The sequence below is a fragment of the Myotis myotis genome, unplaced genomic scaffold, assembly GCF_014108235.1.
Source record: "Myotis myotis isolate mMyoMyo1 unplaced genomic scaffold, mMyoMyo1.p scaffold_m19_p_1, whole genome shotgun sequence".
Taxonomy (NCBI): Eukaryota; Metazoa; Chordata; class Mammalia; order Chiroptera; family Vespertilionidae; genus Myotis; species Myotis myotis.
In genome coordinates, this window is record NW_023416313.1 from 166615419 (window position 1) to 166630212 (window position 14794).

The 14794-nt window shown below is 42.0% G+C and overlaps 1 protein-coding gene across 5 annotated transcripts in view; it reads left to right on the forward strand.

Moving 5' to 3' along the window:
• GALK2 (galactokinase 2) overlaps window positions 1–14794 on the forward strand; it is a 154293-nt gene that overhangs the window by 27294 nt on the left and 112205 nt on the right. For 4 of the 5 annotated variants that reach the window (XM_036300893.1, XM_036300899.1, XM_036300884.1 and 1 more), the window contains one exon: window positions 6398–6521. In XM_036300893.1, the coding sequence (XP_036156786.1) occupies window positions 6398–6521 (124 nt within the window). Of the gene's footprint in view, window positions 1–6397; window positions 6522–14055; window positions 14136–14794 lie in introns of those variants that run through there. The other variant, XM_036300917.1, reaches the window with a different exon arrangement.

The following is a 14794-nucleotide window of genomic DNA, read 5'->3' on the forward strand; positions in this document are numbered from 1 at the left end:
CCCATATACCCAATAGCTTCAATTATTTTCCACTCAGGTGATCTTATTTTATTTCGAAGCAAATAATGGAGGATTTAAAAAATATGAGATGTTTAAATGATGGGGAAAGGGCAATGGAGTAAATCCAGTGGAGAGAGATTGAAGACATCTGAGAAGAGAGGAACTGATGCAGCAGAATTCCCTAGAGGGCAAGAGGGCTGGTATCTAGAGCATAGGAAGAGGGCCTCTTTGACTCTTTTTTTTTTTTAATAAATATATTTTTATTGATTTCAGAGAGGATGGGAGAGAGCTAGAGAGATAGGAACAGCAGTGATGAGAGAGAATCATTGATTGGCTGCCTCCTGCACGTCCCCCACTGGGAGGGATTGAGCCCACAACCCGGGTATGTGCCCTTGGCCAGAATCAAACTGGGGACCCTTTAGTCCACAGGACGATGCTCTATCCACTGAGCCAAACTGGCTAGGGCTGACTCTTTTTAACAGAAGGCAAGGAAGGAAAGGATACAGGTTGATGTAGGTAAATGTATAATTTTTGCATAGGAGATTGAGGGAGTTCTTATAGGGGGGAATTGGGAGGAGTTGTAAGTTTAAGGAGAAGGCAGAAAATTTGAAATAGCCTTGCGAAGGATAGGAGAGGGAGATGCCTGGAAAAACAAAAGGTTTGCTGGGAACATTGCGGTCTGGCTAGACCTGGAGACCAAGAATTATAGCAATACTGGTCTCCAGAGTTTTCATTTTTTTCTTTTCAGCTAGTCTAAGTTGCTTGTGTTTGATCTAGATTTGGGGTTTTGTTTTATATGGAGGTTACAAGAGAATGGCAGTGGCTTTAGGAAGTTGGTGATATGAACCCTAGAATCTGTGCTGGGTTGAAGAAGCAAGAAAGGTAGTAGGGAGTTTAGAGGGTAGAGAGCAAAGAACTGAGTCTGGAAAACAGGAAAGCAGGATGGTGTTAGTAAAGAATATGGTATTTGAAATTAAAACTTCATAGGTAGAAAAGGTCCAAGTGATCAGAAGGTTTTAAGTCATTACTAAAATTGTCAAAACCATGGAAGTAAGTAGATGGCTGAGGTAGGGAGGAGTCAGGTTCTCCAGAGGTCAAGGGATTAGGAAGGTGGGGCCTTAGACTGGGTTGTTTACTTGAATTTGTGTAGGTTATTGCAGGATTGGGATGGAAGGAGATGCTAAGGTCTTCACTGAAGAACCAAGTATCTAAGAGAGTCATAGATGAGAATGATGAGGAGAGAATGTGGTCAAGCATCTGAAGAACAGGAGCACAGGAAAAAGGCCTGGAAACAGCAGAGTGGGAGAACAACAACTTGCTACCATGAAAGGACTGAAAAGAAGCAATAGCCTCAGATCAGAGCCAAGCTTCCTTTAGTTTTGTGGGTAAAGTTTCAAAACTAAGGATTTTCCTGATAAGTAATTCTTATTCTAGTAAATTTATTGTTTATTTTCTGATTTTAAAAAAGGGGGGTGTTATGTTTCAATATAGTTAAAATAGTTAGTGCTTGGGATGAAATGAATTTCAGTGTTCATTAAAAGCATTATTATATTTCCTGTTAAAATATGCAGAATATAATTGTCTTATTTTCCTACTTGCCAGCAGTTCCTGCTCCCCGCCTGTCCCTTACCCAGTGTATTTCCATAATTGTTGACAAAAGGAAGAATGTCAGAAGGCTGTCACCCATACTGCAACTTTCCCAATAGAATCTGGTGCCTCCCTGCAGTTCTACTTCTTTAAATACGTGTTTTTTTACTTGTGAACCATTGTTTTGTATTGTTGTCTACTTGAAGGAAGTTGGGGAGAAAGATAACTTTGAAAACTACTTCTCCATCTGTCATTGTCAATCTAGGAAAAGCCCTTTATTTTTATTTTATTATTTTTTTGTGTTCTGTATATTTGTTTATTTTGTGTTTTAGATTCAATTGTTGGTAGATATGTATTTATTGCCATTTTATTGTTCATATTTTTGACGACCTCCTCTCCTTCCTTCCTTCCTTCCTTCCTTCCTTCCTTCCTTCCTTCCTTCCTTCCTTCCTTCCTTCCTTCCTTCCTTCCTTCCTTCCTTCCTTCCTTCCTTCTTCTCCTCCTCCTCCTCCTCTCCTTCTCCTCTTCTTCCTCCTCCTCCTCTTCCTTCTTCTTGAAGACCTTTTGGCAATTCTTGTAATGCTGGTTTGGTGGCAATAATCTTTAGCTTTTCCTTGTCTGGGAAGCTCTTTATATGTCCTTCAATTCTAAATGATAGCTTTGCTGGGTAGAGTAATCTTGGTTGTTGGTCCTTGCTTTTCATCACTTTGAATGTTTCTTGCCACTCCCTTCTGATTTGAAAAATTTTCCCATGTAGGTAACTACTCCTTTTCTCTTGCTGCTTTTAAGACTCTCTGTCTTTAGCCTTTTACATTTTAATGGTTATTTGTCTTATTGTGGTCCTCTTTGGGTTCCTCTTATTTGACTCCCTGTGCTTCCTGGACTTGTATGTCTATTTACTTCACGAGGTTAGGGAAGTTTTCTGTCATTATTTTTCCAAATAGGTTTTCTATTTCTTGCTCTCTCTCTTCTACTTCCGGTATTTCCATGATATGAATGTTGGTATGCTTGAAGTTGTTCCAGAGACTTCTCACGCTATCCTTATTTTTCTGGATTTTTTTTTTCTGTTCTGATTGGATGATTTTTGCTTCTTTATACAGGGTGTCCTCCCCAAATGTATACACACTTTGAAAAATTATTAATTCCAACGGGTTAAATCTGAAAAGGAAGAAACGTCAATTGAGCTAGCAGCTGTAAAGTGTGTATACATTTTTTGGGACACCATATGTGTCTACTCTGTTGTTGATTTCCTCTGAATTATTCTTCATTTCAGTTAGTGATTTCATTTCTGATTTTTTTTTAACGGTTTCCATGTCTCTAAGTTCCTCAAGCATACTTATAACCAGAGTTTTGAACTTTGCATCTAATAGATTGCTTGTCTCTATTTTGTTTAGTTCTTTTTCTGGAGTTTTGTTTTGTTCTTTTGGAACATGTTTCTTTGTCTCCTCATTTTGGCAGCCTCCTTGTGTTTGTTTCTATGTATTAGGTAGAGCTTCTATATGTCCCAGGGTTGGTAGAGTGGCCTAATGTAGTAGGTGTCCAGTAGGATCCAGTGCTACAGCCTCCCCCTTTACCCGAGCTGGGAATTCCAGGTGCACCCCCCAGTGTGGGCTGTGTACACCCACTTGATGCAGTTGAGCCTTGATTGCTGTTGGCATGTCAATGAGAGAGATGGCTGAAAAGACTGGATATAAGGATTGCCAGAGACCACTGTGAAAGATCGACTATGCAGGGGCCCATTCTACCAAGCAGGACTTACTTCAGCAGGTCTGCAGTCCTGCTAAGTTGCTTGTGGAGGTGGTTGGTGGTGCTTTGATGTGTCTGAAACTGTCCACTGGATGCCCTGGCTTTGGGGCCTCCCAGGAGGTGCAGGCCAAGGTCAGCTGCCACCTGTGTTTTGCCTGGGGCCATCCAGCATGAGCTACAAAGTGAACTGCAGATGACTGCTACTTGTTCTTGGCTTTGAAGTACCCAGAAGAGGCCAAGCTTGGAACCTAAACCAGCTGCCACTAGTATTAGGCCTGGGACCACTTAGTGAGAGGTACAGGGCATGCTGAGGCCAGCTGCTGCTTATTTGAGAGATTTTAGGAAAGTCTGAAGCAAGGGTCCTCAAACTACGGCCCGTGGGCCACATGCAAATACAAATATTGTATTTGTTCCCATTTTGTTTTTTTACTTCAAAATAAGATATGTGCAGTGTGCATAGGAATTTGTTCATAGTTTTTTTTTTAAACTATAGTCCGGCCCTCCAACGGTCTGAGAGACAGTGAACTGGCCCCCTGTTTAAAATGTTTGAGGACCCCTGGTCTGAAGTATCAGCCAAGACAGGTCATTTGTATGGAAAAGCCACTGGAAACAGCTTGGGTGGGCCCACAGGTTGGTAGGGTCTCAAGGAATAACCAGGGCAGGGCAAATAATGTGAGCCAAGTTGATGGGGACTCAAATATGGTGCCTACTTGTTGGCTCTGTGGGAGAAGGGCTCAGAAAAGGAACAGTGGCTTCTACCAGCACTTCTGTCTGGGAGAAAGCTGTCCCTCCAGCTCTGTCCCTGATGCCAGACACTTCAGTTCCTCCCAGTATGTCTCTGGTGCCTTTCAGGCTACTTACTGCCCCACTGTTGGAACTCAGAGGGAATGAATCCGAGTAAGTCCATGTGTGGGCCCTTTAAGAGGAACTGCTTGGGACTCCAGCCACCCTCGGTGTTACTCAGCCACAATCCCCACTGATTTTTACAGCCAGAAGTTATGGGGACTTTTCTAACTGACACTAAAACCCTAGACTGAGGGAGTCTTCTGTGGGGCTGGAACCCCTCAATCCTTATGGGGGACCTCCACAGCGGAGTCCCCATCAACTTGGCTCACAGTATTTGCCCTGCTCTGGTGATTCCTGATTTTTATTTGCCATATGTGGGTATGGGAACAGCCTATCTGTGTCTCCTCTGTTCTTAACAGTCTCAATGTGGCTTCTTCTTTATATTTTTAACTGTAGGACTTCCAGTCAGCTAGATTTCAGGTGGTTTTGAATGATGGTTGTTCTGTAGTTTAGTTGTATTTTTCATGTGGTTATGGGAGGACTCTGCCATCTTGACCAGAAGTCTGTTTTATTATTTTATAAAAAATATATCAATTCTATATCAATGTAGAAAGAAAAGGTTTGTTATCTGTAAGAACATGTAAAATAATATTTGTTTTTAAAAATATGATTATGCAATTGAATTGCCTTCTATTCATTTCTCAGTTGATCAATATCTGCCACAGGAGCAATCCTATATAATAAAGAGCTAATATGCAAATGGTTGTCACACCCTTGCACCCTCGCTCTGGGGCCAGGGGACCTGAGGCCTCGCTCGGTGCTGGGCCGGGGGACTTGAGGCCGCACCCCTCGCCCCAGTGCTGGGGCCAGGGGACCTGAGGTCGGGCTGGGGGACCTGAAGCTGTGCCCTGCCTCCTGGTGCCAGGCTGGGGGACCTGAGGCTGCACCCCCTCCCCAGTGGGGCTTAACGGGGGACCTGAGGCTGCGCCCCCAGCCCTGTGGGGCTTTATGGGGGTGGGGCCGGCTGGGTCTGGATCTCATGCAATTTTGAGGTGCATGTGGGTTGGCAGGGACTTGACTCTGGGTCCCGCAACATGCCCCAGACTCTGACAGGAGGGAGATTTTCATATACATTGTACTAATTTTCTTTCATCTCTGACACTTCTATTATAGAGAAAGGGTAAATAACAATATTAAAATATTTCCTCTAATTAATTCCCTTTTAATGTGCATGAATTTTGTGCACCGGGCCACTAGTCAGATATAAAAACCTGGTATGGGGCCCAGCCAGCGTGGCTCAGTGGTTGAGCATAGACCTATGAACCAGGAAGTCATGGTTCACTTCCTGGTTAGGGCACATGCCTGGGTTGCAGGCTCCAGTGTGGGTTGTGCTGGAGGCAGCCAATCAATGATTCTCTCTCATCATTGATGTCTCTATCTCTCTCTCCCTTTCCCTTCCTCTCTGAATCAATAATAAAAAAAAATAATAAAACAAACAAACAAAAACACCTGGTATGGGGAAATATAAATGAGCTTGTTTAACCCACCTTCTTGAATTATTATTTTGTAGTTAAATCTTATGTATAAGAACCTTGAATTTAAGTGATAATTTGAAGACATTATGGTATAATAGAAAACAATTCTTCCTGGTGTTTCATGGAAGAATTAGAATTAAAAGAATAGTTTACTTCCTATATTTGCTTACTATATATAAAGTAATACAGAATAAATATTCTTCCTTCAGCTTCTTTTTCTTTATCCTAGCTATGTGGAGCATATTCAACACAACTTACTATTGCCAGGCATTTGGTTAGACCACAAAGAAAAATAAAGCAAAATCCTCACCTTTGGTGACCTCATTCTTTAGTAAGGAAGAGAGTGGGACTCACATAGTGTTAATATAAGGGAGAGTGTGCTAAAGGCTTCAATCATTCATATTTTAAAAGTTGATACAAAAAACAACAGAAGAAGGAGATAGTGCTCTTGATGCTTCACAATTATTTGAAAGTGTTCATTATGAATCAGAAAGTGGAAAAAAAACTTATGAAGGCTTAAACAACTCTAAAATTGATAGAAAATAATAACTAATATATTTCTGCTAGCAGAAGTTCCTGGCTCAGATATCTGGGAGAAAAAGAAACCCAAATCAGTTTCTGCCCATAGTATTTTATTTTCTGTTAAAACCTAGCTTGTGGTCAAGTTTTTTCCTCAGTGTCAACTTGTGTTACTCTTGTGTTGTAAGTTTTCAATGATAAAAAATGCTTTCTCTTTTTCCTAGGAGAACATATAGATTACTGTGGATATTCTGTTCTTCCTATGGCTGTAGAACAAGATATGTTAATAGCTGTGGAACCTGTGAAAACACACACTCTCCAACTGGCCAATACAAATCCCTTGTACCCGTGAGTATTTAGGATTGGTACTATGTGCATGTGTGTGTGTGTTTGTATTTATATCCAAATGAACTCTTTAGGAGCTGTTAATTTTATAATAAATGATTTAGTTTATTGAAAATTTGTATCTGACTTGCAAAATAGTCTAAGGCTACTATTTAATATTTGTTTATTTTATTTGTTCTATCATTCATTTAAGAAATATTTACTGGCCCTAGCTGGTTTGGCTCAGTGGATAGAGCATTGGCCCACAGACTATAGATTCTAGTCAAGGGCACATACCTCAGTTGTAGGCTCAATTCCTGGCTCTTGTTGGGGCATGTGCTAGAGGCAACCAATCGATGTGTCTCTCACACATTGATCTTTATCTCTCTCTGTCTCTCTCCCTCTTTTCTACTCTCTCTAAAAAATCAGTGGAAAAATATCCTCAAGTGAGGATTACCAACAAAAAGAGAAATATTTACTGAAGAAGGAGAACCAAGATGGCAGCGTAGATAAATGCTGGTACTCACCACCTCCCTCAGCCACATCAAAATTACAACTAAAATACAGAACAGCCATCACTCAGAACCTCCTGAAATCTGGCTGAATAGAAGTCCTATAACTAGAGAAGTAAAGAAGAAAGTACATCAAGACTGCCTCACCCAAGCTGTTTGCAGAGGCTTTTCCGTATGAACAACCTGTCCTGGCTCAGGCTTCAGACTTTCCTAAAATCTCTCAAACAAGCAGTACCTAACTAGCATGTCAGCATGCCCCATACCTATCGATAAGAGGCCCAAGACCTGGCACTAGCACCAGCATGCCTTACTTTATAGCTTGGTCTCACCTAGGTACTTCCAAACCCAACACAGGTAGCAGTCATCTGCTGATTGTTCTGTAGCTTCTGCCATGTGGCTCCAGGCAGTGGCTGACTTTGTATCTCCCAGGAGGCTCCAGAGCCAGTGCACCTGGTGACAGCTTCAGACCATACCAGATTACAGCTCTATACATCCACAAATGACACACTCAAGGGGCAGACTCAGTGAGCACCAAAGCACCACTGAAGCAAGTCCTGCTCGACAGGGGTATCTCTTGCATACCAACTCTTCCATTGTAGATGCTGCTGGTCCTTACAACCAATTGGTCTCGAGGTCAACTCCTCCAAGTGACACCAACAGCAATCAAAGCTCAACTATAAGACTGTGCACACAGCCCACACAGGGGCACACCTAGCGCTCTCAGCTCAGGTGACTGGAGAGTCTGAGCTACTGAGCCCTACAGGACACTTACTACACAAAGCCACTCTACCAATTCCAAGAGATATAGCAGCTCTAATGAATACATAGAAACAAACACAGGGAAGCAGCCAAAATGTGAAGATGATGAAACATGTCACAAATGAAAGAACAGAAGAAATCTCCAGAAAAAGAAATAAATAAGAGAGCAACTAAGATGGCGGCATAGGTAAACACCGGGAAATTATTGCCTCACACAACAATTGAAAATTACCGCAAAGGACTGAGCAAACATCATCCAGAACAACAGGAAGGCTGGCTGAGTGTAAATTCCACAACTAGAAGGAAAGAAAAGCACGCTGAGAGCCAGAGGCGCTGCGGAGGTGAAGTGCAGAGGTACGGCGGCGCGCGCGCGCGAGGAAAGGGGGTGGCGCCTGAGGACGCGGCTGTCTTTTTGAATCACAAACTCCCAACGGCTCTGAACTCCGGTTCCGGGAAGTCTCTGGGGACCCAGGTCTCATACGGGGAGAAGCTGGTCTGTCCGGCAGCGAGCGAACTTGAGGGCGGCTTGCCCTCAGAGGTGCCTGCAGCCGTTACCGGAACACTGAGACGCGCGACTCCGGGCGGAGAATCGGCCATGGCCGCTTTCTCCGCCCTCTGACTCCCTGAGACCCCACCCCACCCAGACTGCGGCAGAGGCTTTTGCATGTGAATGTACCTAACTGCAGCCGAACCAGGCAGACCTGGAACTTCCAAGAGAAGGCCCAAGGCCCCGCAGCGGCTTGCATTGCTTCACAGCTGAGCCTCTTCGTGGCTCCTGCTGTGTGGCCTCAGGCAGAGGCTGAATTAGCACCTCCTTAGATCCAGGAGCCACTGTACCCAGTGGTCAGAGGGGGTCCATCCTGACTGCAACTCCTCAGATCCATAAGGGACGCACTCAGGGAGCAGACTCAGTGAGCACCAAAGCCCCACTGAAGCAAGTCTTGCCCCAGAAGGGTGTCTTCAGCACAGAAGTTCTCCCACTTTAGACACAGCTGATTCTCACAGCCAATTGGCCTGGAGGTCAATTCCTCCCAGTGATTCTACAACAACCAAGGCACCAAGAGTGCACCAAGAGTGTCCACCCCAGGTAACTGGGGAGGCTGAGCTACTGGGCCCTACAGGACACCTGGCGCACAGGGCCACTCTATCAACACAGGGAAGCTGCCAAAATGCGGAGACAAAGAAACAGGTCACAAATGGCAGAAATGGAGGAAAGCAAACGATTGGATATAGAGTTTAAGGCCACGGTTATAAGGTTTTTCAAGAATTTTATGGAAACCGCCGATAAATTTAATGAATCCCTCAATAAGTATAGGGAGACCATGGAGGACATGAAAAGGACCAACTAGAAATTAAGCATACACTGACTGAAATAAAGAATAATTTACAGATATCCAGCAGCAGAAAAGAGGATCCCAAGAATCAAGTCAAAGATTTGAAATACAAAGAAACAAAAAATACCCAACCGAAAAAGAAAAAAGAAAAGAGATTCCAAAAATATGAAGATAGTGTAAGGAACCTCTGGGACAACTTCAAGCGTACCAACATCAGAATTATAGGGGTACCAGAAGGAGAGAGAGGGCAAGATATTGAAAACCTTTTTGAAGAAATAATGACAGAAAACTTCCCCTACCTGGTGAAAGAAATGGACTTACAAGTCCAGGAAGCGCAGAGAACCCCAAACAAAAGGAATCCAAGGAGGACCACACCAAGACACATCATAATTAAAATGCCAAGAGCAAAAGATAAAGAGAGAATCTTAAAAGCAGCAAGAGAAAGACAGTCAGTTACCTACAAGGGAGTACCCATACGACTGTCAGCTGATTTCTCAACAGAAACCATGCAGGCCAGAAGAGACTGGCAAGAAATATTCAAAGTGATGAATAGCAAGAACCTGCAACCAAGATTACTTTATCCAGCAAAGCTATCATTCAGAATAGAAGGTCAGATAAAGAGCTTCACGGATAAGAAAAAGCTAAAGGAGTTCATCACCACCAAACCAGCATTATATGAAATGCTGAAAGGTATTCTTTAAGAAGAGGAAGAAGAAAAAGGAACTCTTACCATTTGCCACAGCATGGATGGAACTTGAGAGCGGATAAATACCACAGGATCTCACTCATTTGTGGAATTTAATGAACAACATAAGCTGATGAACAAGGACTGATCCAGAGACGGAGAGGCATTGATTGGACTGTTGGGACTTGGAGGGAAGGTAGGGGAGGGTGGGGGTAAGGGGGAAAGATCAACCAAAGGACTTATATGCAAGCATATAGGCCTAACCAATGGACATGGACAACGGGGGGGTGAGGGCATGAGCGGGGGTGGGGGGGGTGGGGGGTAGAGGGTAACGTGGGGACAAGGACACATATGTAATATCTTAATCAATAAAAAATATATTAAAAAAAAATAAAAAAAAATAAATAAAATGGAAGTAAGCAAACTACTGAATACAGAGTTCATAACAATGGTTATAAGGTTGGTCAAGGATCTTAATGAGAGCTTCAGCAGACTTAGTGAGACTTTCAAGGATCTCAGTGAGAAGTTCAAAGACATGGAAAAGGACCTGTCAGAAATTAAGCATACACTAACTGAAATAAAGAATAATCTACAGGGATTCAACAGTAGAGTAGAGGATTCTGAGAATCAAATCAACGAGTTGGAATATGAAGAAGCAAAAAACAATCAGAAGGGCAAAATGAAAAAAGAATCCAAAAATATGAAGATAGTGTATGGAGCCTTTGGGACAACTTCAAACGTACCAATATTTGCATTATGGGTGTGCCAGAAGGAGAAGAGAGAGAGCAAGATATTGAAAACCTATTTGAAGAAATAATGACAGAAAACCTCTCCTACCTGGTGAAAGAAACAGACTTACAAGTCCAGGAAGCCTGAGAGGCCCAATTAAGATGAACCCAAAGAGGCCAAGACAAATCATAGTTAAAATGCCAAGGGTTAAAGACAAAGAATCTTAAAAGCAATAAGAGAAAAACAGTTAATTACCTACAAGGGAGCACCCATACGATTGTCAGCTGATTTCTCAACTTTGCAGGCCAGAAGGCAGTGGCAAGAAATATTCAAAGCGATGAATAGCAGGGACCTACAACCAAGATTACTCTACCCAGCAAAGCTATCATTTAGAATTGAAGGTCAGATAAAGAGCTTCCCAGACTAGAAAAAGCTAAAGGAGTTCATCACCACCAAATGGGTATTACATGAACTGTTGAAGGGTATTCTTTAAGCAGAGGAAGAAGAAGGAGATAGAAAATATGAACAATAAAGTGGCAATAAATACATATCTGTCAACATTTGAATCTAAAAATCAAAAGAAACAAACAAGGAATTTAATGAACAAAATAAACTGATGAATAAAATAGTACCAGGGGCATGGAAACATGGAACAGATTGACAATCTCAGAGGGAAGCAGTGAGGTTGGGCAGGAAGATGTTAACCAAAGATCTTATACATGCTAGAGGCCCGGTACATGAAATTCATGCACAGTCAGTACAAAAAAAAAAGATTTGGCATATAATTGGCACATTATATTTTTGGCTTATTGTTCATTGGACAATTTGCCTGCAATTATGTTTATTCTGCAGTTATTTTATGTGTGCCTTTGAAAAGGCATTATACCAGGTTGTGCAAGATATAGAAATTCCTTACGTTTATATAGAACTTACTGTATAAGATCCTTTTATTTTCTATTTACTTTGCATAATTGAGAATATATGTTACATACATTTTGGACCATTTAAAGAAAACCTTACATTATCTCAAACACAATTTTGTGTCATTGTTTGCAAATATTTAATAGTGGGTGCATAATAATTTGTCAAATTGATTTACTCAAATTCACTTAACCATTCCTATCACTATAAATATGTGGTTTCAACTTTATTTTATTTTTTCACAAAAGCTGAGCCTGAGACAGACTTGGATGAAGGTGGAGTATTTGGCAATACTCCAGTATTAGGAGTGGTAGTGAAACAGCATGGAGAATGAGTTAGGGAAGCAGAGGTAAAATTATCAAGGCAAGTATTCTCTGCTGAGGATAAGGGGCTTTATTCCACCAGGACCCTAGGAAGTATGCAGCATGCCTCCCAGAATTCTTCACATGTTGTGTAGCATTCATTGCATGGAGAAACCATAATTTATTCACCATTGATGGGCACTTAGATCATTTGCAGTTTTGGCTATCCTATATAATAAAAGGCTAATATGCAAATTGTCTCCACAGGCAGGAGTTTGACCTACTGGGAGTTTGACCAATGGGGAGTTAGATGTGCACTGACCTGCGGCAGTGGCAGGGGTTGGGGCCGGCGAGTGGGCGGCGCCAGGCCAAGGAGGGTGCAAGCAGGGGCCCTGATTGCCCTGCTGTTCACCCCACAGATGGCGACCAGAGACCCACAGATTGGCCCTGATTGCCGGCCAGGCCTAGGGACCCTATCTGTGCATGAATTTCGTGCACCAGGCCTCTAGTTATGAATAATACTGCTAAGAATAATTGTTGAAGGGTATTCTTATGTGTGGATATGTGTTTCATTTTTCTTGGGTAAATACCTAGGAGTGGACTGTCTGGTTTAACTTTTCAAAAAATTTGCCTATTTTCCAAAGTGGTTGTAACATTTACATTTCCACCATCAGTATATGAGAGTTCCAGTTGATCCACATCCTTGCTGCCACTCTCATAAATGTGTAATCAGTAGTACACTGTGGTTTTTAATTTCCCTAATGATGTTGAACATCTTTTCATATATTTTTTTGTCATCTGTATATCTGCTTTGTTTAATGGTCTGTCCAAATCATTTGTCCATTTTAAAGTAGTTTTTCATCTTCTATTATTGAGCTGTAAGAGTTTCTTAATATATTGTAGATACAAATTCTTTGCTAGATGTATGTTTTGCAAAATATTTCATCCAATCTGTGGCTTGAATTTTCATTTTCTTTGCAGTGTTGTTTGAAGAAGAATAGTTTTTAATTTTGATGAAGTCCTAATTATTGACTTTTTTTCTTCCACAGTTTGTAGTTTTTGACTGCATTTAAGAAACCTTTGTCAAACCAAAGGTCACTAAACTTTCCACCAGTGTTTTATTCTAGAAGTTTTATAGTTTTAGTTCTTATATTTAGGCCTATGATTCATTTTGAATTAACTTTTGCATGTGGCATGAGATAAAGGCTGAGGTTTTTGTGTTTGCTTGTGGCTGTCCAATTGTTTCTCATTTATTGGAAAGATTATTTTTTCCATTGAATTATCTTGACACTTTTGTTGAAAAGCAATTGGTAAGATATGTAGGGATCTATATCTGGATTCTGTTCTGTTCTATTGATGTATTTGTCCATCTTTATGTCAATACCACACTATTTGAAAATTGTAGCTTTATAAGAAGCCCTGAACTTAGGTAGTGTAAATCTTCTAATATTGTCTTTCTAAAATTTGTTTTTGCTATACTAGATCTTTTGCATTTTCTCATTAATTTTTGAATCAGCTATTCAATTCCTATGAAAAAGCATCCTTGGATTTTTATTGGGTTTGTACTGAATGTATAAATCAATTTGGAAAGAATTGACATCTTAACAGTATTTACTCTTTTAATTCATGGACACAGTATATCTCTCTATTTATGTAGGTCTTCATTTTCACTCAGAAGTATTTTGTTGCTTTGAAGGTACATGCTTTGTTAAATTTTTCTTTAAGTATTTATTTATTTTTTTTAATCCTCACCTGAGGATATTTTTCCATTGATTTTTAGAGAGAGTAGAAGAGAGGGAAAGACAGAGAGAAACATGGATGTGAGAGAAACACATTGATTGGTTGCCTCCTGCACACACTCCGACTAGGGCTTGGGCTGGGGAGGAGCCTGCAACCACAGGAGCACCGTCACTGCTGTTCCTGAGTTCTGTCTGCTCTATGCATTCCAATCTGCTACCTCAGATGTACAGAGATACGTGCCCTTGACTGGAATCAAACCCGGGACCCTTCGGTCCACAGGCCAATGTTCTATCCACTGAGCCAAACCTCTAGGGCTAAGTATTTACTTTTTTGATAATATTGTTCTTGTAAATGGTCCAACCTAGTTCCTGACACAAATTGGGTAGACACTGGGCAAAAGTTTGTTGGAAGAACAGGTGAATGAATGAATAAAATGTGTAAGTGGAAAGTGAGTCATGTTTGCTCATTTTGAAGACTTTTTTCTTAGCATTCTACAACATGGGTATAAGAATGGAGAAAGATGGGTGAGGAATGCAGGAAAAAACATTGGTGGGAAAATGAGTGCTTGTTTTTGAACCTTAGGAAAAGGCTGGACAGAAAAATAAGACAGGGACAGAAGATGATACTCTAAGCAAATGGCATCCAAAAGAAAGCAGGTATAGCCATACTTGGGAAAAATAGACTTCAAGCCAAAAGAGGTAACAAGAAGGCAAAAATGGACATTATGTAATGATAAGAAGGACATCAAGAAGACATAACATTTATTAATATACTAGAGGCTCGGTGCACAAAAATTTGTGCACTCGTGGAGGGGGTAAGGGTTCCTCAGCCCGGCCTGTGCCCTCTCTCAGTCTGGGACCCTTCCGGGGATGTCCACTTGCCAGTGGCGAGCAGGCCTAAGCTGCAGTCGGACATCCTTAGCGCTTCTGAGGAGGCGGGAGAGGCTCCCACCACCACTGCTGTATTGGCAGCCGTCAGCCTGGCTTGTGGCTGAGCAGAGCTCCCCCTGTGGGAGCGCACTGACCACCAGGGGGCACCTCCTGCATTGAGTGTCTGCCCCCTGGTGGTCAGTGTGTGTCATAGTGACCAGTCATTCCCAGTCATTCTGCTGTTAGGGTCAATTTGCATATTACCCTTTTATTATATAGGATAGAGGTCTGGTGCATGGGTGGGGGCCGGCTGGTTTGCCCTGAAGGGTGTCCTGGATCAGGGTGAGTGTCCCACTGGGGTGCCTGGCCAGCCTGGGTGAGGGGCTGAGGGCCATTTTCAGGCTGTCCACACCCCCTTCAGAGTGGGGGGTCTCCACTGGGTTGCC